Raw genomic sequence first — 24161 nt, forward strand, 5'->3', positions numbered from 1 at the left:
CTCCTCTTCCTTCTCTTCCTCGTCCTTCTCCTCGCCCCTCGCCGCGATGTGGCGCGGCTGCAGCCGGCTGCTGCTACAAGGCCGCTCCCTGCCAGCCTGGCTCCCCCGACCGCCTCTTGTCGCCGGCGGGAGCGGCCCGGTGGGGCCGGGCTGGGGCCGGACCTACGCCCCACCGGCAGGTGAGGGAGCGCCGGGCCGCCCGGGGCCTCTCCAGCCCCGTTCGGGGAGGGCCCTTCCCTGGCCCGGTGGGGCTGGTCCCGCTGGGACACCCCGCCCCGTCCCCCGGTGACACCCCTCAAGGTCACTCCGGGCCAGGGGAGGGCTGGGCTCGGTGCCCTCAGGGTGGGTGGAAACGTGGGAAACGGTCAAATCCGCCCCCGCGGCGGGGCAGGGAGCGCTGCCAGCACGGCCCCGCCGTGTCCGGGCTCCCCAAGGCTTTTTCGTGGCGTGGCCGGGTGCTGGGCCTCCCCCCGCGCCCTTCTCCTGGCATTAGCGGGGGTTTGGAGCGGGGATTTGCTGACAGCACGGCCAAGTCCTCAGTGCACCCGTTTGCTTTTGTGTTTTGGTGGTTTTTAGGGATTTGGGGGGGGGGGTGGCACTTAGCCGGGGTGGATCAGGCACGTTCTGGGCCATGTATCCCCTCCACAGATTTTTCTGGAAACGTGTGGGTTTGAGGACAGTAAAATTAGTCGCATTCTGTCTGAGGTGAGGCTGCAGAGTCACGGTGACTCAATCGCGGGGTGTCGGGAGCCCACTGACGTGACTCAGGGCTCCTCTGGGGTACACACGTGTTATCTTTTCAGAACGGTGCCTCAACAGTGTGGCTTTTTCTGAGGCCCTGAAGCTTGCAGGTTGCTGAGCCTGAGCAAATCCTGTTCCGTTTTCCCCAGCAGGAACGTGGGGGTTTTTTTAGCCTAGAATAATAGACCTGCAGCCTGGCCTGCTCGCTTCGCTCTTCACGAGGTAGATTTATGGGTTTGAGATTTACGATCTGGTTGCTGTCATCAGGGGAATGGCTTGCAGATTCTTCCTGCCTTGTGTGCGAGATACAAGCTTTTGCAACACGTATAATCCGGCTCTTAGGTGTTGCGAGCGCGTGAAACGGCGCTGGTAGGAAAGGAGGCTTTTCTAAAAACAGAGACCTGCAGTTCCCTCGGGCTCCCCTTGCTGCTGGAGCAGGCGTACTCTGGAGCAGGATGTGTGGGCTGGAGGCGGCTGCGGGTGGTGATTTCTCCCCTGGTGACTCTGGCACGCCGCAGCGTGTGTGACGATGTGTCCCCGACACCATCCAGCTGTTAGCGCGGGTGCCTGCGATAAACCTGCCCCCATGGGTGGTCACGGTGGAGGGAGCAGTGTCCTTGCCCCTGCACGCTTGGAGCCTGCCAGTGGCTGTGGTTTGTGCAGCAGCTGCAGGTCAAAGCAGAGAATGAGCGAGATGCACCGAGGGAGAGCGTGGGGGCTGGCACCGGGTGGGTTTGTCGGTGGCAAACAGGGAGGTCGCTGTGGCCTGCCCTGCCCCTAACCCAGCTCTGCTTGGTTTCTTGTCGCTGTGAGACAGAGCAAGCAGGGAGAGAGTGTTAGCCAGGGCGGTGCAGAGATGAATTTGTCAAATGTGATTGCAGTGGGAGAATCTTGAAAGATTGACCCCAAAGCAAAATTCCAGAAGGAGTGCTGGAACAGGTCTGCTTTGGAAACCACCCCTGCCAGACTGTAGAAACTCGGTGCAGGCCAGTTCGAAGGGAGCTAAGACCCCAGCCTGGCAGAAGTGAAGCTGGTCCCGTTTGCTTGCCGGTTGTGCACAGCAGCAACCAGTTTCACCAGTTTCACGGTGCTTCTCCAGTTGAGTGGAGCTCGCTGAAATGGTGCGGTGCTTGAAAGCTGGGGATGAATGGGCAGGATTTTTGTGGCCAGCCCACCTCAACAGCACCGAGGCTCTGTCTGTTCTGGGCTGTGGTGGGAAGCAGGGGAAGCGGCCAAACCTCCTCTAACTGCTCTCTGAATGGCTCTGTTTTTGTCCCCAGAGAGGAAGCGGTTTTACCAGAACGTGAGCATCTCGCAAGGAGAAGGTGAGTACAGCGGCCGGGCCGGCCCGGAGGGGCTGGTTGCCAGGAGGGGTGTCATCACCCCACGCTTCTTCAGCCAGAGCGTGGCACACCCACGACCCAGGCTGTGTGAGTGGGGTGTTTGTCACCAGCCTGCCACGCCCTTTCCTCATCTGTAGCGAGGCTGTGTGGTGGGAAACAGCTTCCAAGACCATATTGGGGGAAAAGTATGTAAAATGATGGTGCTGGTGGGAAACTCGAGTATCCCTGGCTCCTGTCAGCTCCGGCTCTGAATCTGCTCCCGCTGTGGGGTTGTCTGTTGTTCCTTAGTGCCTGCTCCTCTTTGATTCCCCAGGATTTATACTCTGATTCTCCAGGAGGCTTTGAAATAAACCTGGACCACCGGAAGCTGAAAACGCCCCAGGCCAAGCTCTTCACTGTCCCCAGTGAGGCCTTGGCCATTGCAGTGGCAACAGAGTGGGACGCCCAGAAAGACACCATCAAGTTCTACACTATGCACCTGGTGAGCATGGCAGGTCGGGGCACCCAGGCCTCGGAGGGGCAGAACGTGGTGTGTTGAGAGCGGTCAGGTCAAGGAAGTTGTGATTAAAGACAGGAAATCCAAACGCCAGGGGCTAAAGGTGGGTTTTTTTAAGGGCTTTGCCAGCTGGCAGAATGGATTCCAGAGCAAGGGGCTGAGAAATGCTTTGGGGTTGATAATTGCTTTGAGTTGTAAGCCTTGCGCCAGGGTGCGTGAGATGGGGGCATCTTCTGAGAGTGCTTCCTTCTGCCTCCTGCCTCTGCCAGCTCTCCTGAGTACTTGCAGTAGAATTGGCATGGCTTGGTCTAAAACTGGGGTGACCGTGTAGACGTGAGAATGGTCTCCGAATGCAGAACGTGGAGAGAGCAGGTTGTCCTAATGCCAGTGGAACCGGGGACAAGAGATCGGGACTTTGGCTGGGTACTGGGGAGAACCTTGTGGTTGTGAGGGCGGTTAGATACAGGCTGGGTGACTGTCTGCGGGGGGAATCTGTGTCAGCGGGGGACTTGAGAAGGGGCTGGACGGTGTTATTTGGGATAGCAGGGGGCAGGAGGAAATGGGATGAGCTTTGGAGTAGCCCATGAGCCCTCTCCCCTGGTGCTTGATGGGCCTGCTCCCGAGGCTTCTGAATCTGGTGGGAAGATTCCTATTATGTGAGCCGCATAAAGATTCCTATTATGTTCTGGCCCTGCGCCCCTTTTAGCTGCATTCCTCGGTTCTCTGTCTGCCCTGAATTCCTCTGCTTCTTCTTGGCCTTGTACAACGGAAGCTGCTGCTTCCCCAAGCCTTGAATAACAGCAGTTTAAAGTGTCTTTATCTCGCAGACCACACTGTGCAACACGGCGCTGGACAATCCTACGCAGCGAAATAAAATGCAGCTGATCCGTGCAGCGGTGAAGTTCCTGGAGACTGACACTGTCTGGTATGAGATGGGGGCCTCGCTGGCGGGGTTGTCTTGTCACAGTGTGGTTTTTGGAAGGGTGATTGGGGGAAGTGAGGGAAAAAGTCTGCCATAACCCAGTCACGGCAGGGCTCTGATCTCTCCTGGTTTTGGCCCGAGGGTTTGAATTAGTTTAGGCCAGTCCTACATCTGCAAACCTCACGGAAGTCTGTGAACCGAAGGGCATAGTTATGAGGGAGAATGGGGATCTGGTCCTCTGTTGAACTCTGTTTTGGACACCTCCGTGCTGGGCAAGGGCGGGAGCAGCAGGAAACGAGATCGCCTTGGGAGAAAGAAAACATCTTTGCAAGGCCTGGGGGAATCTGTCAGCTCAGTCCCTGCCACTCCTGTGCCAGCACATGCAGCTCAGATTACTTGTACCAGTAGCAAAACCCCCTTCGTTCCTTAAAGTCCCTGTGGGTTGCAGGATCAAGGCTGTTCATGCCCAAGCTCCTGTCTCACGGTCCCAGCCTCTGAGGCGTCCACTGGCAGCTGCTCAGCTCCTGTGGGGAGAGGGGAAGAGGACTCCCCCGTCTGCCTCTGTGGCTTTGGTCAGGCTGGCAGCGGGGAGTGCCGGGCTGAGCCGCTGGGCACGGTGAGGCAGGAGGAGTGGGACATGTAAAGAGTTCCAGTGGGATGCGTCCCCTGCTCTAACTGCTAAACCTCACTGCATCCCGTGGCTGGCTTGGGGCTACCTGCAATTGTCTGTTGACCGGTTTGCTGCTCTCTTTTGTAGTAAGATAGAATTGTCCTTCCCGGAACAACAAAAACTCTGAATTTGGGGAATTGTGGGGGGATTGCTCTCAGACACTGCTGCCACTGCCTGGGTGGACAGTAGGCCCTTGTCCCCCTTGCCGTGGTCTGGTGGAGGGCAGCTTCCTTCCCAGAGGTGTGCCCCAGCCTGGCAGGGAGCAGCCTGGCAGCCTGGGAGCGAACATCCAGCGTGGTTTTGTTCTGCAATGTCCCAGCTATCGTGTGGAGGAGCCAGCCGCCTTGGCAGAGCTGCAGAACAACGAGTGGGATCCCATTGTTGCCTGGGCTGAGAAAAGGTAAGAGGTCAAAGATGTTTCTGTCTTGCTTGTGCCCTGCCCTGCGGAGGCCAGGAGCTCTAGTGCTTGTGACTATCGGAGCTGCGAGGTTGACAAGCTCTGTGCTTTTCTAAGGGGCTGGGTGATCGTTCCAGGTACAATGTGGCAATTGGCTCCTCGACCAGCATCCTGGGGCCAAACATTCCAGCCGGCACCAAGGAGACCTTCATCAGCCATCTGGCATCCTACAACATGTGGGCCCTGCAAGGTGAGAGGGGCTGGGCCGGGGAGCCCTCCACTCAGGCCGCACCAGTGGAGGAGCTGGTTCCTCTCCACGGGGGAGAAAAGCGACTGTAATGTTTTTCCTCTCCTGCTGAGATAATGGGAATGTTGAGGTTTATGTTTTAAATTTGCAGGCCAGTCCCTTAGCTGTATTTGTTAAGGGTAGGGACTCTGCCTTTAGTGCCACTACAGCGTTCAGGGGCTGACTGTGCTGCCCTGCGAGCTGTTTGCTCTATCCGAGCACAAATAACTCCTTTAATGCCAAACTCTCTAGTGACTTAGTCCCCAGCTTTGTTAGCAGGAAAAGAAATGAAATGGGGTTTAGTACTCTGAGTGTCCATGGTTCTGTGTGCTGTCCTCACTCTTTCACCCTTATAGCCCACTTCATCTTACCTTATACTGTTGAATGACACCTAAAGATAAAGAAATGAATTAATGTTTGCTTTGCTGGAGTCCTCAAATGCAAGACTCGAACGAGCAGCAGACAGTGGAACCCACACAATGCACTAGCTGAGCAGCTAAGGAAAGCTATCAGGGACAGGGTTCCTGCGACAGGACTTGCAAAGCCTTCCCATTACCCCTGTAAAGATATTCTTTGATGAATTGTTTCTTCTTGGCACTTTGGGACATGGTTTAGTTGGTGTTGGGTTGATGGTTGGACTGATGATCTTGGAGATCCTTTCCAACCTTAATGATTCCTAGTTTTTACTTTCATTAAAAAATAATCCAGCCAGCAAGCCAGGAAACATGACATTATTACTCTCCCCTTAATTGGTTTAGTGGTGGACTTGGCAGTGTTAGGTTAATGGTTGGCCTGGATGATCTTAAAGGTCTTTTCCAAGCTAAAGGATTCTATGATTCTATGATTCTTTTCATGGTTTGTAATATGGGTAGGCAGGGTGGAAAGGAAAGGCATGTGCCTCCCCTGGCGAAGAGGAGCCCCTGGGCAGCGGGTCAACTTTAGACCTGAAATTCAAGGTCTGGCCTAGACTGGTAGCGCAGGACGAGTCTGACTTCAGCTCCTTCCTTAGACCCTGTCCATGCACAGGTATCTCCATTTCCTATCAGCTTGAGCTGAACCACAAGTGCTCAGCAGCTCAGAGTTTTGAGCCCTTCTTTCCACCTCCTCTTCCCAGGTGTGCGCGTCTGTGGGATCTGCTCCGGTCCCTCAGCTGCTCTGCTCCCCTGAAGAGGAGTGTCTGGCAAGCCAGTAGCTGGTGGTGCGGCAGGAAAGAGCTCTGCTGGTTTATTTTGCCAAGCCCAGCAGCTGCGTCCTTTGCCGACAGAGTTCTCCCAGGGCACCGCACACACCACACACATTTGCACGGTGTTTTTCTAGGAGTGGTTATAGATGCGGACAGCTCTTTTAGCAGCAAACAGTATACAAGTCCCTTTCATCCTGGACTTTGATCTGAGCTCCAGAATACTCAGGCCTGGATGGGTATCTCTTCCCTTTGCACAGGGCAGGTTTGTGGCAGAATAAAAGGAGGCGGTTTCCGAGGCATAGCCTTTGTCACCGCAGCTACAGTGGCCAGAACAGAGCTTTGTGTCTGCTGTGAGCTGCAGATCTGGTGCTTAAGTGCCCAGATGCAAGTGGGAGGTATCACTGTCCCTGAGGAGGTACCACACTCCGACTGTCTCTTCAGAGCATGTGAAGACGCTGCTGTAATGCTGCAGAAAACAACCATGAATCTTGTTTGTCTTGGGTTATTCCCTTCCAGGTATAGAATATGTAATCACCCAGCTGAAATCTCTGATTCTGTCCATGGCTCTGATTGACAGGCACATTACAGTAGAGAAAGCCGTGCTTCTGTCTCGCCTGGAGGAAGAATACCAGGTAAATTATGTTACAGAACAGCCCTATAATTCAAATAGCAATAATCTCAGCATGACAAATGCATCTCCCACCACGAATAACTGGCAAGGGAAGTGCCTGCTATTGCATGAGAGGTTCCACTCTGCCAGTCTGCCCATTTGAGAGAGTTTGGAGCGCGCTGCTGTAGAGCAATATCATGGGCGCAACAGCCCAGAGTGCTCCCGGGGCTGCCAGTTTATTTTTGCAGAACCCAGATGGCTGCTTTTTCTCCCTCTCTAATCTACAGTGCAAAGTCGTGGCTGGCTTTTCTTGCTGTGGGTTATCCAGCCTGGAGGCCTTGGTAGACACCGAGCTAATAACTTGCTTGCTGGAAACTGGCCTGGCGTGAAGCTCTCCCTGCCCCAAAAGTGGCTGAAGTTGATGGGAATCTTTTCATCTTCCCTTTAAGGGGCTTTGCCTCAGACCCCGGTACAGATGAAGCATGTCCTTCCACCAAACTCATCTGGAGAGCTCCCTGCCCCCGTAGTCAGTGATCAGCCCAGCTCCTGGGGGGTTACCCACGTTTCACAAACATGAAAAGGGAGGCTGAGAGTCGCTGAGCAGCTCTACGTATAATCCAGTTCTGAACTGACTCACGTTCCTCCTCTTCTTCAGATTCAGCGGTGGGGCAACGTGGAGTGGGCCCACGACTATGACATGTGCGAGCTGCGTGCTCGCACGGCAGCTGGGACTCTCTTTGTTCACCTCTGTTCAGAGAGCTCGACCGTAAAACACAAGCTGTTGCAGGACTGAGGCTGCCGGGCTGGGCACAGGAGGAAAATGCCCGGCTGTGAATTGCTGGCGTGACCCAGTGGACGGTAACCACCCTCCTGCCACCACGCCTTTCCTGGGATCAGCCTCACGCTGAGGAACTGCGATTTTGTGGGCAACTCCTTGCTTGGACTGCCTGCCGCAGTGCAGCGCCAGCAGTTTTGAGCCCGCAAGGAGGAAAGGTCAAGGTGAGCTTCCTCTGCATCCCCAAGACGGCATCTCTGTCCGTTACGGGTGTCTGTAACTCATCAGAGGAGCTCCCACGAAAGAAACAGTTTCCTGGGCAGGGCGCGGCACAGAAATACCCAGCATATGCCACATGTCTTCATAGCTGCCAGCTCCTGACATGCACTTGTTATGGAAATCTGAAAACAGACTCCATTGCATCTGTTCTTCATCCCTCAATGTGCCTGTATGTAACACCAGGGTCTCTCTGTTTGATTAAAGGCACGCCCCTGTTAGATACTGAAAGCCAGTGCTGCTGAGTATTTCTTTGTTTTAATCACCGAACCGCGGTGTGGGTCCTGAGCTGCCAGGCTCCAGGCAGGTGCTGGGATGGCTGCAGGCAGGAAAAAAAAAAGATGGAGCAGAGCTGAGCAGACACTAACTACCAAACAGACCTGCTCCCTCCGCATCTCTGGGTGAGCCTCTCCACGCTAGGCGCCCTGTCCTTGCAGCCAAGGAGTAGCAGCGCGCCGACTGTGCAGTCCTGGAGCAAGACGGGGGGAAACCTGGGCTCTTGCCATCTTCAAAAGCACAGGGTACTACGAGCTAAATCTGTGTATGACAGGCAGTGCCAGCCACGGGGCTTTCGGAGAGACCCGGTCTCTCCCCGGAGCGCGTATGCAGCCACCCTCTCATTTAACCTTCCCACCTTTCTCCTTGCTGCTTGCCTTGAGCAGTACCGCCCCGGCCAGCATCATTCCTCAGAAGCTGCCCACAAGTGAGCGTAGCAGCTGCTGTCACCAAGCAAGGAGGGGAATTAATGACTCCTCGCTTGGCTGTTGCGAGCGGCGGTGTGTGAGCTCCTGTGGAACCATTGATTTCCCTTCCTAGCTAGCTGGGGGCTGCTCTGTTCACGCTGCAGAAAGCTGCTTTTGCGAGAGGCGGTGAGAAGACGAGGCCCTCCGGCACGCAGGGCCCCCGCCAGCCTTGTGCTTGCTGAGCTGGAAACCCGCTGTTATCTTGGGGGTGGTTTGATGGAGAGCACTGCTCTCCCAGGCTGCTGCCGAGTGCCCGTGGCTCACAGGTTCCTGCCGCTGTGCTTGCAGGTACTAAAGCTTTCAGGCATGATATGCTACGATGATTTCGTTCAATCAGCTCACAGCTGATCCATAACCCCTTGCGACCAGGTCTGAGCTCTGTCTGCACGGGCTTTGTGCCGACATGATGGAAGAGGCAGGGCTGCACATGCTTTTCCAGAGTCAATAAGTATCTTTTTATTTGCAGTTTATGGCGGGATGGAAGAAGTATGCCTTTGGCCTGAATCGTCGCGGGCAGCTCAGGCATACAGAAGCAGCCATCGCTGCTGGGTGTGCTGCTGCTGGGGGCTGGCCTGTGTGCCCCCGGCTAAGGCAGCTGCCCAGCCCGTGGCAGAGCTACTCCGTCGGCTCCAGGATCTCTACGTTATCCAGCTCCTCCTGGAGATTATCGATGTACTGAACGATCTCTTTGACACGGTCACGGTTTCTGTCGATCTCATTTTGGAAAGCCTGAACAGATTGAAACCAAGCAGTGAATCCGCAGGCTTGCCAGGGTCCCTTGCTGTAGCACAGAGGGCTCCGGCAAAGGTGAGGGACCATCTTTCCTAGCAGTGTCCCCACCGCTTGGCCCAGACCTCTCTGTGCCCCATCCCCCTGAGGACGAGGGTCTCTTACCTTCTCTGTCACGGAGGCCTGCCAGCGGTAGATGTTGCTGAGGATGTCGCTCTCTCGCTTATCAATCTTCAGCAGGCGGATGCCATGGGATGCGTTGACTGCGTTGACAATGGTGGTTTTGTCCACAAGAAGCTAGGAGGTAACGTGACCGGATGAGAGGAGGGGGGCGGGCACGCAGCGAAAGCAGCGGAGCTCGGAACTAGCAGCACAGCAACTGCGGTGCTCGGGGGGAAGAAAATCAGCCCTCTGTTTCAGACTGACAAAGCCCTAGTCATCAGGATTAATCCAGAGCTTTACGCCTCGCAAGAACGTGTCCAGGCCTCGCTACAGTGTAATGGCGTATTATCCCTAGTTTGGGTGGGGAAACTGAGGCAGCACCCTCAGCCTCACCTCCTGGAGCAGGGAGCAAATGCCTGCTGCTGAGTGCTCCGCTGCAGGCAGGGCTGCCTCGCAGCACATGGCAGGCCCCTGCGGGCAGCTGGTGTTGAAGCAAGGCTGCATATGCTCCAGCACGCCTGGCCCAGCAGGTGCGGGAAGTGGAAAATTGCACTTGGAAGGGTCTCTTACACTAGTGGCACTGGCTGTAAATCTTCATTTTTGGAGAGTCCCGGCTTCTAATCGAAGCAGTGACTTCCCCCGTGGCTCTGAATAGAGGGTGGCTTCGCTAAACCGTAATGACTCTCCTCCTGCAGCCAAGTGCAGCTGTTGAACAAATGAAGATTGCTTCTCCGTGGAAATGGATGGCAGCAAGGCAAAATGGGTGCACAGCAACGGTGCGTAACTGCAGCCATCTGCACAGGCCATAAAGCAGGGAGCTCCCCCAGGGGGGCTGAGGGGTCTGTTTTGTGTCTGTCAGCTCTTGATTACCTGGAGTAATGGTGGGGCTGGGATAATCTGGACAGAGCAAAACCATAGCGAATGCAAAACTCGAGTCATTTAGTCACTAAATGAAGGCATAACGGAGGCAGAAAGGTCAGCGGCGTTGCTGACTGGAGCACTGCAATGATCTTTGTGCTTTCTGAAAGGCTTCTGGGATCTCTGATAGCACAGCAAGACTGAGGGTGCAGTGGAAGGCTCTGAAGTGTTATGTCCTGCCTCCCCATCAGGCTCATGGGCTGGGGAGCTCTAGGAAGGGCTTTTGAAATCACTGAGGCAAACAGAGCCTGGGTGCAAGGAAGTCAGAGCAGTGTTTGGATTCTCCTCGGGGAGCGGGGAGATTCTGAACAAAACCAGCTGCGAGTGCAGCAAAGACGCTGCCTAAGTGCCTGCTGGGTTGGGGTTGTCTGGAAATCAGCCAGAGAAGTGAGTTGTGCTGGAGGCGGGAGAGAGACTTCCTCAGCACCTCTCCTGGGCTGCTGCCACCAGCTCTGGCAGCGCCCAGGGAAACCTGCAGTGCAGTTATCCTCCGTCCTACTCAGCCAAGCGGCTGGGGCCTCTTAGGAGGAGGTTATGCTCCAGTTTAGCCATGGCTTTAGCTGTATTAAGCCTCCTGGAAACCGTGTCCCTTCCGAGAAGAGGCTGTGGCCTCCTCTTCTTGCCGACTCCCTAGCAGAGATGAATTTTTTTGGTGCCCTCACCATTCGAACGTCAGCTGACAAATCCTCATCAAGCTCATTCTTGACCAATTTCTCCACTGTGGTGATGGAGATCTCTAGCAGCTTTTCATGGTGACCGTTTTCCAGGTCCCGGCACTGGGTCATCGTACAGAAGATGGTTAAGGAAAAAGCTGACCACGCCACTCACTTGTAGAGATTAAATGACCTCCTGTAACTAGACACTGAGCATCTGCACAGTGGGCCTCCGCAGAAAAGAGCCTGACTGCTGCCAGAAGCTGCTGCGCTGTCAGGATATACATTTTCTGCTCTTAATCGCACGTTGGGTCTCATCCTTGCTGCCATATGTTGCACAGAACTGAGAGCGGGCCTAGGTTTGCAAAGGAAATTGAGGGGGGGCCTCCCAGGATGTAAGCCAAGCTATGAATATGGTGCAATTATTTGCACCAGGCCAACAGATGTATATATTTAAAGTAGTGTAACCTGTCACTGAAGCACTTCGGTATTCTCATCTCACTTTGTTCCACAAGATACCAACAACGCAAAAATGAAGGCCATTTAAAGAACCTTCAACAAGAATTGTAGGTATTTCATTGGCTGCTATGGCGAGAATGTACATGGAAAACAGTCTAACCAGATTTTCCCAGGGTTTTGTCATGGCTGTGTGGAGAAGAAAGGAAGATTCCCAAGGGGGAGAAAGCTGCGTAAGTCCTGCAGACTTTCAGCACAGGAGAACTTAAATCTTTTTGTTCTCTCTAGAGTCTCCACAGAAGGAAGCTGGGCACCTTAAATGACCATTCCTGCAAAGCTAGGAAAAGACCTTTTCTGTTGATTTAAAAAAAGAAAAAAATGAACCAAATTCCATACTGATGGCTCATTTCTGGATTTAGAAGTGAGATATACATACATCACTGGGAGGTCCAGGCCAACATACTGTCAAAAGGATATTTCCCTTTAATGTTTTCAATGAATGTCGATGCTATGACAGCAATGTTTCCTTTAAAATCCTTTATTAGTTCCTTAACAGAGGGGAAAAAGAGGAAATATTACAATGAAATCTTGCATAAACATAAAAGGGAGTCAGGGAGTCTAGGAAGAATCTACAACTGATTATAATTTGGACTCACTGCTGTTATTAGCACAGTCAGAAACTGCACTGCCTCAAGCATTTAAAGTGTTTTGAAAGTGCTGCAGGATTTTCTTTCCTCATTCAGGGTCAGAAAATCAGAATCGGTTTATTGGAAGGAAGCTGACTAAATGATACCTTTATCTGGCGTCTGCAGCAAGCCAGCTGATCCTTTTTTACCCTCACCTAAGTAATGCGCGGAGAATGCCATATTCCTGTATACTGCCATGCTGCAGCCTCCTTGTATGTATGAAGAGCCTCTTGTCGGAAGCATAACCAATGCCTGGGCTTACCACAGCTTTTGTTTTAGTCCTCAGAAACTAAAATTGCTGCTGCCTGTAACCTCTCTCAAAAATGGCTGGTGGGGAATCTGTGAAGTGTTGCACTTAATGTCTTGATACAACAGTTCAAATATAACCACCCGAATCCTGCAGATCCAGAAGGGCATGCAGGGAGGAATGTTTCTGCTCGTTCCATCAGGGACTGCAGATACACGAGGACCAATTCAGAAAACACTAAAAGGCACAGTCCTGATGCAGTGAGGAATCCATTTTGAGCTGCTGCTTTCTATCATGTACATTCACAAAAGTAAACTGCTGCACCTGCTCGCACACCGGCCACAGCTCCTGCCTGCTAATTTTTAAACAGATTACTTTTTTTTTTTAAATGAACATACACATTAGCAGCCCTGCCCTAGATTTTGAGGAAAAGTCTGGGGAGAAAAAAGGCAGCTATTATGCAAGCAAATGCAGTAAGCTGAGCAGGAATGTGTGTAATCTTATTCATAGCAAAGATCAGCTTCAAAGAATTACACCTCTAGAATCCCAAATGCACACCCCATGCTATGCAGCGACTTCTGTACGCAGACCTATAAAATGACTGAATGACCTCAAGTCCCTTTCTCTGAAGCCTAGGAAATCGGCTTGGATAGATGCAAAGGACATACTGCGCTCTGCTCTGAGAAACAGAAATCTGTTGCAATGCATCAATGTCCAGGGCCTGATCTCACCCTGATCAACTCTGAGCAGAGAAAGAATAAGATAGAAACAAAACATTAGCCTGGCTGGAAGACCTATGCCCCGCTCTTTGTGCAACGGGCTACTAAACGGAGGGGTGCAGCGACAGAAAAATGACCCCCGCCGCGTTCTGGATGTGAGGTCTCGCAGGTATGTGCTTGACCCTTACCTCCAGCTGGTCAGCTATCTGCATTTCCAAGGTCATGAGTGCTTCTGAGAGCTGAAGTATGTCCTTCTGGTACTCTGCTCGTTTAGACTCAGCAATATCATAACTACTGGCATTATGAATCTCATCCAGACTCTAAACACAGAGATACATAAATTACTTACAGTTTGTGTTCAGCACTGCATTGCAATTTAATTAACTTGTTACATATGTGAGAAAAGTTCCTGCTGCTGATTAGCTGAAATGAAATGTGATGATTCAGGAAGTCTCCAGATTTACATACTGGGTAGTCAACAGTGCTGAGGTATGCTACTGCGCTAACGATCCAGGGGCAATGCAGTGAAATCCGTGAAAACGCTTCCTCATCCTCCAGTCAGCAGAAGACTTTGCCCCTTCTATGCTTCCAACTTTGGTTCCCCTTCTGACACATTTCAAGTAAAAAAAAAAAAAAAAATTTAGATTCTTGACATTGCTGGCCATGAAGAAGAGATTAACAATTACTTCATAGAAAGAAATGCAGGCCTAAATCCTGATCCCATTCATGTCAAGAAGAATCTTGATTGACTTCCGTAGGGTCAGGATTTAGTATTCTGAATATGGAATACCTATCATTGCCTGCCTTCCTCTTACAACAAGGATTTATTGCCCTTCAGAATTAAATATTGACGTCAGTTTTGTATCAGACAAGATTTATGATTTCTTGGATCAAAAAAAACCCCTCTTGTGCTGAGCAATGTATTATTTTCAAGTCTGTTCAAAATAAGTTAACAATCAAACGTTAATAGGAGGGAAAAAAAGCACATGTTTTAAGAAGTCTCATCCACTTCTCCTGAGAGGGAATGGAACAGGCTAAAAGAGAGAATTCTGACGAAAATAATTGCCAAGACTTGTGTCTGAAAACGGACTAGATTACTCAAACTTTGCAGTGTTAACAGGGGGGGAGAGCAAGGCATCTTCTTTTCTAATGTAAACAAGTTAGGAGGGTCAAAAAGCTCCCCAGCCACTCAAGCCGCACCTCTGGGAGCAATAACTTCAAAGTTCAAGGCCTTTAATGCTTCTTCGCTCCTTAACCAACTTCAGAGACAGGAGTTATTTTACAGGTTACCCAAGCTTACATGAAAGGATTACAGCAAGACAAACAGCCCCTAAGAATGGCTTACGGATTTCAGCCTGCTGGGACCTCTACACCTTTTGAACTCCTCTGGCAATTTTAAATGAATGGGGAAATGCTGTTAAAATACAATGTTCGGTTTTGACTCCTCCAGTAGTTATATGAAAACTGTCACACTGACTGTAGTGGCCTGTTCTTGCAGCTCAATCCATAGCTGAGTCTGCAGGTCATCGGACAAAGGCGAAGGGCCAAAATCTGGTCTCACCCATGTTTCTTTGGGTTTGCTTTTGGGTTTTTTTGTTGGGTTTTGTTGGTTGGTTGGTTTTGTGGGTTTTGTTTTTTTTTTTTTTTTGTGGCTTTGGTTTTCTATTTTAAATGGAAGATCTGTTGGGAATAAGTGCAAGTGAATTGAACTCAATCTTTATATGATGCCTTCTGGTAAGCCTGCAAACTCGCGTCCGGACTAGAGCTGATGGAGTCAGTTTGCCAGCGTGAGTCAGCAAGGTTCAAGGACCTGGGCGCAGAGTGACTCAGCAGGCTGCCAGCGTGTGACAAAGCACCTAAATAAAAGCAACCTGGTTTTCAAAGGGAGCCAGCGCTTGTGACTGTGCCTGGTGTCAGTTGCCAGAGCCTTGCTCTGCTCAGCTGACAGTGTAACCAGGCTTTAGCCCCCCCTTATTTTTTCTGTGGAAACAAAATAATGATCCATCTATTATACATGATTAGAAAGGGATCCAGCTAGAAGCTACGCCCTTAGCAGCCACAATGGGTGGCTGTAGCTGAGCAGAATGAAAAAAAAAAGAGAGTTTCTGCTTTAAAAAGACTAGAAATATATTACAATAACTTTATCTACTTTTTTGTTAAAGTTCTTTGAGCTGTTGTTGACAAAATTAACTGAAGCAGAAAATTACTTGAAAACAAGCTGAATACCCTGCAATCTCCTGCCTTTTCTTCCCCCTTTTTCAATGAAGGAAGAGCTGTTGGAGGCCTCAAAGAGAAGGGGAGTGGCATTAAATCTGATAAATCTCTCTCTAAATTTTAAATCAACTTCATAAAAAATACTGAAACTAAAAGAAAGGTTGAGCATTTCCATTTTCTTAAAGACTGGTAACATTTCTGGATGGCAAAAAAAAAAGTAAAAAAAAAAACCCCACCATGTTTAGCCACTTTTTTTCTGTAAAGCCTTGAAGGACCTTTACCTTTGTGGACAATAAAATAACACTATGGCACGTTAATTTTGTCCTATGCTGAATTTCCAGTATAGATAAAGGCTGTCAGCGTTAGCTGGTTGTGGTTTCCCCAAAGGGTTGAAACTTCAATCCCCAAATTCTTTTCCTACATAAAGTACTAAAAAACTTTTAGTGTTATGTTAGTTAATGACATTATACTAGCTCACACAACATTTTTTCTTGGTATAGATATATACTGTTAGAAACGTGTAAAGAAAGATCAGCGACTGAGCACTGGAAGAGGTTGCCCAGAGGGGCTGTGGAGTCTCCATCCTTGGAGATGTTCAAAAGCCATCTGGACACAGTCCCGGGCAGCCTGCTGTTGGTGGCCCTGCTTGAGCAGTGGGGTTGGACAAGGGGACCTCCAGAGGTCCCTGCCAACCTCAACCACGCCATGATTCTGCTGTTAGGGATCAAGTGCCGATTCCTGTTACAGCAGTGTCAATCCAGAATAATTTGCCTAATTTTAATGGAGTTACCCTCATTCTCAGTGAAATTAAAAGCTCGCATATGGTGTAGAGAAATCATGTATCAAACAAACAAAAATATAACGGCATTACCCTTTTGTTCCGATTTTCAAAGTCTAGGATTATTTTCCTGCCTTCTTGCTGGTTGGCTGTTAATGCTTCTTGAAGGGTTTCGTAGAAATCAGAGACTTCAGCTTCTCGTTTTTCATACTCTTCCAGACCATAGTTAAAGAGGTTCTCACAAACTGAGACAAACTCCTTCCTGTATGTGACACCAGAGTCAAGGTATTTTGCTTGTTCAGTGGAGCAACGTACTATGTTCCTTCTAGCTCTGTAAATTTGAGCAACAAGAGTTACAAGCTACTGTGATGTAAACTCTGTGGTTCTTGCTGGGAGCAGGTTGCCAAGTATGCCGTCTGTGGCAGGACTGGGTCACCCATTCACATTTTATGCACAGGATTTTGCTACCTTAAGGGTATGGAGAAAGCTGTGGCAACTTGAGGGGAAAAAGGCCTTGAGGGGAAAAAAAAAGGAAACACATATACTTCTCTGACTCTTTTCTGACACAGCAGCAGAATGAAGCATACAACCCTATCTGTCTTCAGAAGTGTGAATACAGTGCCTGCGTAGTTAATAAATACAGCTCTGGAGCCTACAGCCAGAGCACAGAATAAACTACTGACTTGGTAGCATCACAAAAATAACGTCAATTTTTCTTCTGCTATTATCTTGGCAATGGAATTGTTTCTAGAGTCTATTGTAGTTAAGCCGTGATGCATTTTTCCCCAACAGTGTAATGCAATTTTAAGGAAGGTCAAGTTACTGGCCTTGACAATGCTCTATTAATCTGAATGAGAAAAGAAAAAAGAAAAAAAAGTGCCTGCTTTCTGATCCCCTGTGTAAGAGCAATGATCAGAAAAAAGTGCTGGCCTGAAAACTTCGTGTTGCCGGCTCTGGCAGGTTGTGAGATATGCGACTCATATCATTCTGATTAGTCTGTTCCTATCTCCTACCACTTCAATTTCAACATGATTTTAGCAACTGCGCTCTTACAATCTAACTGACAGAGATTTATCTTATAGTTCATTTTAAACCTTAAGTGGATTCCAGACTTAAAGAAACTACAAAGCCTTGATTCTTGAAGGGTCAGACAAGAAGGCTACCGAAATTGTGTTTGATTCAAGTGAAGGAAAAGGAATATGGTAATTACAATGGTGAGACTTTAAAACGCTGGAATCTCATGACCTGTTGGTGATAGAAGCGAATGGTTTTACAAATGGGATGTTTCAAGCTGGGTTGGCCAGCTTGCCAGTAATATAAACCATTTGTTTGTAGCCCTCATATTTCACGAGATATCAAGCCTTAAAGCTGTCAGTGGTCTCACGGTCTTGCAGTGGTTTTTTTTGGTACCGTTCCAAAATTGAACACAGACTGTCTCAGATCTTAGATCAATGGAGCTTTCAGGCCTGGACAAAAGCAACGGATGAAGAGTCCCTGTGGATGCACCTCCTTCTTAACTCAAGGCATTACGTTTTAGGTCTAGGTATTCTAAATCCAGGAAGGATATGCCTGCAGCAGGTTACCCACTCCAGGGAGGTAAGCCAGTTTGGCAGCTTCTGTATCCTCTGCATACATACTGTCAAAGAGGAATGATCCATTCAGGTACTCAACAAAGGCTGTCTTTGAAGAGAATCAGAGCAATGTAAGTAAAATAAAGAGTGCCAACCTGCTGCCAGTCCTCAAGATGTGTCTCTCCTATAAGCACTTTACCAGCAGAGGAACACTGGTGCCGACACAGTGATACCAACACAATAGCTACACCAACCAAGGCATGAAAGCACTCTGCAACCGGAGTCAAAACCATCCTGGTTCACATGGCTTTGCTGCTAGAACTCTCTAGCCTCAGGTCAGGAAACACTGTTTAATCTTATATAAGACATTGTCACGTACAACCACATATTGCAAGGCTATTAAGCCTTTCAGATAAGGACTCAGTGGACTTTGGGAAGGGATGGAGGGAAGAGCTGCAGGTGCCCTCCCTGTCACTTAACCACCTGCTGCTCTTCAGCCGGTCTGATCTAGAGGGCTGGAACACGGAGGCAGACCACAAGGGAAAGCACTGTTGTGCCTGGTCTTGTTTTCAATCTGTTCAGAGGACTACAGTGATCTCTGAAAGCCCTGAAGAGTTTAACCATAAAACTAATGAAAAGCATTAACTTAGTGTGAAGGAGAAAAAAAAGTCACTGCACCATAAAAACGCTAACAGTTCCCTCAGACCTGTAATTTTCTTAATCTTATGTCAGGCTGATAAGATCCTCGGGAGTGATTTACTATTTAGCTTCCCAGGGTCTCTATCTGTAGTTTCATTGTTCAGCCAAAAGAATTATGCTCCCCCACGTCATGTGTATTCCACAGCAGTTCCTGTTTTCATTCAAAAGATGAGAGTTGGAGATCACAGAGATTAATCCTAGCCTTAGTTTTAGCACAGTCGATGTTAACCTCTCATCAAATCTTCAAGCAGGTAAAAGAGAAGTCAATGTGTTGCGCTTCTTTCTCCCAAGACAATATACAACCAGCCAAAGAAAACATACCCTGTGGTACTCCAGCTCTTTCTGCTTTGCCTGGTTTTCCTCCAGCTGAGCCAGGGCCTGAGCTTCCTCACGTTCCAACGGCTCAGTAAGATCTTGATACTTTAAAATGGCAACTTCTCGCTGAGAAATGCAAAGGAAGAAAATATTTCTATTAGATTATCCAGCATTGCTCAACAAATCTGGGCAGAAGCCTTTGATCTTTCTAGAACATGCACCCGAGTGACATCTGCATCTCCATTTCTTTGTGGGCTTTTTATTAAACCACTTATGAAGTTTCTAATCCATTCCTCATCCCATTTTTTGTTGGCATATTACTCCAACTCTGCATTCAATGCATCTGAGCTGATTCAGTCCCAGGAAACTTTTCTCTCCCCATTTCCTCATCTTTAGGGTTTTTTTTTCTTTTTTTAGCAGGAGGCCCTGTTTTGACTTCTAGAATGTGAGCTCTGATTTGCTCAGCTAGCGAGTTTAATACATTTACTAGGGAGGAGAAGGCTCTTTGGAGGAGTGGATGGCAAGGTAGTAGCAGGGGCAAGAACCTAATTAGCTTGAAACTGAAGCTTGACAAATTTAAGTATGCGACTCTACGATGTACTCTCTGTACGAGCAGGGACTGGACTCGATGGCCTGGAAAGCCCTTCCAGTCCTATGGTAAGAGTAATGTATATTCCAAGTACAGCTCCTGCTCTGTGCCAAGCAAATTTACAATTAATCGTGTTCTTTGGTTGCTAAAAAAAAAAAAAGAAAACCCAAACAAAAAAAACCTTCTTGGTTCCTTTGAGTCTGGGATCAAAAAGCAGTCCCATGGGTTACCAGTGCGGATGCACTGTCATGTTCTCAGAAATCACGAGCGGGAAGTGCATCCAATGGCACCCGCTTGCCTGGGTAGTCCGTCAGCCTGCTACTGAAACAAATGGCTCAGTGAGCAGCGGGACCGCCAAGCCTCCTTTCCCCTGGATCCACGTCTCAAGACTGATCTCCTCTGAGATTCTCCGATCTCTAAGAAGGCTTGCAGTCACACTGCAGCCTCTCTGTGGGAACATTAACCAGGCCCCTCTCCCACACACAGCTGCTGATTTTCACAAAATCTGTGAAGACATCATGCCTCTGACACCTCTACCTCTCTGTCAGTTTTGATAGAATTTGGCCTACAGGTTCACAGCTGTTAGGTGGAGGCAGAATAAATACTGCGTGTTTCTGTAAACCTAATTTCTGCAGGGAACCATCCCCGAATGCTAGAATATTGCTGGCATACCAATAAAGCAAACGATCTGTAAGATGCTGGTGCCTGATTTCACAACCAGGGAATGCAGAATGCTTACCGTGGTGTCACTCACGAGCTTGAAGTCCAAGTATACCAGGTCTGGAAGATGAGCAACAACAAACAGCATGTACTGCTCATCGTCACAGAGGGGGTTCCCCGTGAGATTCAGCGTGCGTAAGTTTTTAAACCTCCTGAGATAGATCACCTATGCCGAGGGGAAAGAGATGCTGTATTTCCCAGTGCTGGGGAAGCACACAGCCTTGAAATTCATTGCTCTTATTACAATTATGTTGCAATATGTATCCTGTTCTGCTGCCAAACACAGGCGACATTAAATTATTCCTAATGCTTTCAGGAAAGGAAATACTTAAATTCACATTCTGAATATATAAATGATGGGTGTAGAGAGAAGGCAGATGGGGTGGACAAATCACAGGTCTTAGACTGGTAAACTGCTGAACCCCAAATAAATCCTAGTCTCCACTCCCTCCTTTTCTCATATGTAGCTACTTATTCCTGTTCTAGCTTTCATGGGAACCAATAGGAATTTTGCCACAGCTGATAGCAGGAACAAGAACTGGGCCCCCATGAGTCAATCACCTAAAAGAGAAATAGTTGTAGTAAGCACTTAACACCAGGACAGGCTTACTAAAACCATAACTTAGACAACAGAGGCAGTCAAATGCTAAGGAGAATTTTTTCTTCTAAGGACGGGCTCAGGCACAGTGGCAAATGTCAGGTTTAGAATATTTGATCCTTTGATAGGGAACATTTGCAAAGACAGGGAGCACTCACGTCTTCCAGAGTGGTCAGATTATTCTTTCCAATGGAGAAAATCTGCAGCTCTTGCAATGTGTCCATGTGCTCAATTTTAGATATTCTGTTATTGTAGAGACTGAGGTCCTGCAGTTTGACGAGGGTATCCAGGCCCTCGATTACTTCAATATTGTTGAAAGACAAGTCTAGGGAAGAGTTTAGAAATCAAAAGTTTTACAAGCCAAAGGTAAATTAGTTCTAGCAGAATGTCCTGATTCAGACCTTGCATTTAGCCTGGTTCTAGATTTAGGAGTTTATGTACAGTATTTTCCTCAGGGGTGTTCAGTCTCCCACAGGAAAGGCTCAGCATTAAATCATCGTTCGTTCACATCTCCTTGCAACTGTCCATGCAACTTTTAGATGAGAGGAATAGTTGAAGGGATTCCATGCAGAGTCCACATACACAACCTGAAAGTGATTTCTACCTTACGGGGAAACCCAAAATACAAGAAAAGAGGGGGGGGAAATGCCCTAAAAGGGGGGTATTTCTGTCACAGATTTGACACTCCCCACCTTGTTTCATGCAGACTCTTGCCTGCCACACCAGTGCCCACTGTCATGGTCATTCTCGTAGGACCAACATACGCCAGTCCCACGCCCGCAATCGCCCTGTTGTCAATGGAAGTATGCAAAGGCATATACGCACTTTAGCTATTTCACTCATTGAAATTTCCTCTTATCCTGCCAGACCGTCTATCCTAACACCTACATTCATCATGACTAAGGGCAGTGTTTGCCCTTAGGCCAGTACCAACCGCTTCAGGAGTCCAGAGATGGTTGATGATGTTACCAGCTGTCTACTTCACACCAGCCCCTGGACAGCTAAGATACTCATGCAGCAGCTGCTGAACCACTGCGGCCTTTGGGCAAATGAAACCCATGAGTGTGCTTCAAAACACTCTGCTTACATTGTGGTGATCAGCTGTTGATTCACAAGTGCATTAGTCATCTGTGCAGCAGAACAGTGCAGACAACTGGGCGGAAGAACCCGTTAGACATTTCAAGATGTGCTTATGAACCGAAGCCCCGCATGCTATTTTCAAAGACGGCTGAGGATATATTTACACTGCCAACCAGCAACGTAGCTGCAGTTCCCAGAGAATGCTGTAAGCTCTGAATCTGTAGCAGCAAGCTCACCAATCTGCCCAGCATCAAAACCTGCACCACTGTGTGATGCTGCTAGCAGCATCTTGAGTTTTTAGTCGTAAGTAGTCACGTAAGACTACAAGGATGGGCACTTCTTGGGACAACAATGACGACAAGCCCTTAAGCGTATAGGGGTAAAGATAGTGAGTTCTAGTCTGCAAAATGCCTGCATTGGCTTTGAAAACAGAATACAGGCTTCTAAATCACAGAGCTGTTTCCATAAATATTTCTGAAAGTCACCTCCAAATCCAAGTACAAATCCTGGAAACAACCTTGAAATCTCAGCTTCCTGTTCCTGCCACACCAAATGTATTAAAACCAGTTTTAAAACATTTGAAGGATTGTTTTGGAGCTCTGACATTCAGGCAGTTTGACATTTGACAGTCAAATGAGGAAACACACAGAGGGCTGACAGCCTTCCCTGGGAAAGCTCCTATCAGTCGTGTTTGAGAAGGAACGCGACATCCTGGTTTTATTGCAGATTGCTTTGCACCTGTGAAGGCATTCAACCTCATATGCCTGTATCTTACCCAGCCATACAAGGTGAACCAGACTCTCCAGAGCTTCTATCTTCTCAATGATGTTGTTGTCCAGCTGCAGTTTAGTCAGATTCTCAAACTGCCACAGATTATCAATCTGTAGGATATCTAAAGCCACAGGAAAAAAAACCAAAAAAAAATCCCAAACAAAATTGCTTTTCATGTGAGACAGATTTCAGTTTAGCGGACACGCTATCTTGCACAAGGAAAACATGTCCAGTCTTACCTCCAAAATGATTTTCAGCAGATTACAACAGCATGTGATGACTGCCCTAGAGAGCTGAGAGGTCCACTGGCTGGATGAGATTTCAATGAAACAGCCCAGTTAACCTCAGCGTCCTGCACCAGCGCACACTGCTCATCAGCGATGCCAACGAGTCGCTGAGGGGATGCTGACTGCAGCCCTGCAGTCAGGAGCGGCTTTATGAATCCACTATTAGGAGGCCTTGACCTTCATTTTCCTTTCCAGCTCCAAGAGGGAGGTTTGGGATGAGACTCTGCTTTTCTCCACATTTGCAGGCTAGCGGTGGCCAGCTACTGCTTTTGTAAATTACTCTCTTGCTACTGGGATTCTCATCGCAGGAGAGCAAGTTGGGGTCTACTCTTTGTGTGAAGGCTGCAGTTTAAAACTAATCAATATCCCTGCATTTAGCTTTCTCCCAAAACAGAATCACAAGGGCAGGTTGTTAGGCACTACAGCAAAACATTAGGACCAAGGTGTCAGAAAATACAGGACATTCTCACTCCCAATTCTCTTTCCCCCCACAATAGTTTCCCAGAGGATTTTGTTAGCTGCTCTGCTGCTATTGTTGTTTAGTGAGTGCAGAGTAAAGCAAGGAATTGCACGCACAAAATATTCACGCAGTTCTATGTTTTGTACATGCAGGATCAGGTAACGGCATCTGTTCTAAGGAACTCAACTAATACACACATTATTTTACTGGAGTGAATAATCAAAAGCAGATTTTTGCCCATGAAATTACATAGCCCCAAAATACTCATATTGAGCCAAATGTTCTTCCTTTTCACTTTTTGAATGCAAGTTTATGACTGATTTGACAGTAAGAGGCAAGCTGCGATAATGCTATGGATGACTGGAGGAAGCCACCGAATTGGACTGTAATCACCATAATCTACCAAATAGCTCTCACATAATCGCCAGCGATGGCGGAGCCTGCCCGGGGTTTGAATTGTCCACGTACAGAAGGGCCCAACAGGCCTGTGGCCTGTAGGTGTCACCACAATATAAACGTTAAATAAGAATAGCAGTGACGATAACTGCGTAAAGTTAAGCAGCTTTAAAGTTACCCATCAAGAAAAGCACCCAGCTCTCTCTAATGAAACTACTTCATACAGGTATGACTAAAAATGCAAGTCCAGATGTTAACTTTTCACATAACAAAGCCAAGCTAATCATGATTTTTAATTGCCAGTTAGCCACTTCATGCTTAATTCTATTCCCTTCTAACAAAAGAAGAAGAAGAAAAAAGTACATATTCTGATACTCACTTCTAAAACTAAGCTGTAGCTCTGTCACATCCTTAAAGTTAATACCTTCCCTTTTGGCAAGCTTTCTTATGTCCTCTGGATACTGCTCTTCAATGGCTTTCTGAACCATTTCATCATCAATAACGTTTGGCTCAATGCTGTTGTACAACTGACTCATTTTTAGACTGTATCAGCCTTAAAGGATAGAAAAGGAAAATAAATTAAATCACTGCCTGGCTACTATTTCCAACATTCATTGAATGGGCATGACAATTCCAAGGAATTAAGAGCACAGCTGAGCATTAAGAAGATC

The 24161-nt window shown here is 48.5% G+C and overlaps 2 protein-coding genes across 2 annotated transcripts; one reads left to right on the forward strand and one right to left on the reverse strand.

Moving 5' to 3' along the window:
* The first annotated feature begins 46 nt into the window (after positions 1-46).
* On the forward strand, positions 47-7903 carry ATPAF2 (ATP synthase mitochondrial F1 complex assembly factor 2). The gene is made up of 8 exons (XM_075718923.1): positions 47-179; positions 2022-2066; positions 2420-2565; positions 3408-3505; positions 4492-4572; positions 4707-4819; positions 6555-6670; positions 7304-7903. The coding sequence occupies exons 1-8, from the start codon at positions 47-49 to the stop codon at positions 7439-7441; spliced, it is 870 nt and encodes a 289-aa protein (XP_075575038.1). The 3' UTR covers positions 7442-7903.
* Positions 7904-9057: 1154 nt separating this feature from the next.
* On the reverse strand, positions 9058-24026 carry DRC3 (dynein regulatory complex subunit 3). The gene is made up of 12 exons (XM_009479672.2): positions 23870-24026; positions 22352-22468; positions 20655-20821; positions 19918-20064; positions 18596-18715; positions 17572-17684; positions 16098-16272; positions 13201-13332; positions 11838-11908; positions 10914-11037; positions 9337-9468; positions 9058-9171 (listed from the first exon to the last, which is right to left on the reverse strand). The coding sequence occupies exons 1-12, from the start codon at positions 24024-24026 to the stop codon at positions 9058-9060; spliced, it is 1569 nt and encodes a 522-aa protein (XP_009477947.2).
* Between the last annotated feature and the right edge of the window lie 135 nt (positions 24027-24161).

The sequence above is a fragment of the Pelecanus crispus genome, chromosome 11 (assembly GCF_030463565.1).
Source record: "Pelecanus crispus isolate bPelCri1 chromosome 11, bPelCri1.pri, whole genome shotgun sequence".
Taxonomy (NCBI): domain Eukaryota; kingdom Metazoa; phylum Chordata; class Aves; order Pelecaniformes; family Pelecanidae; genus Pelecanus; species Pelecanus crispus.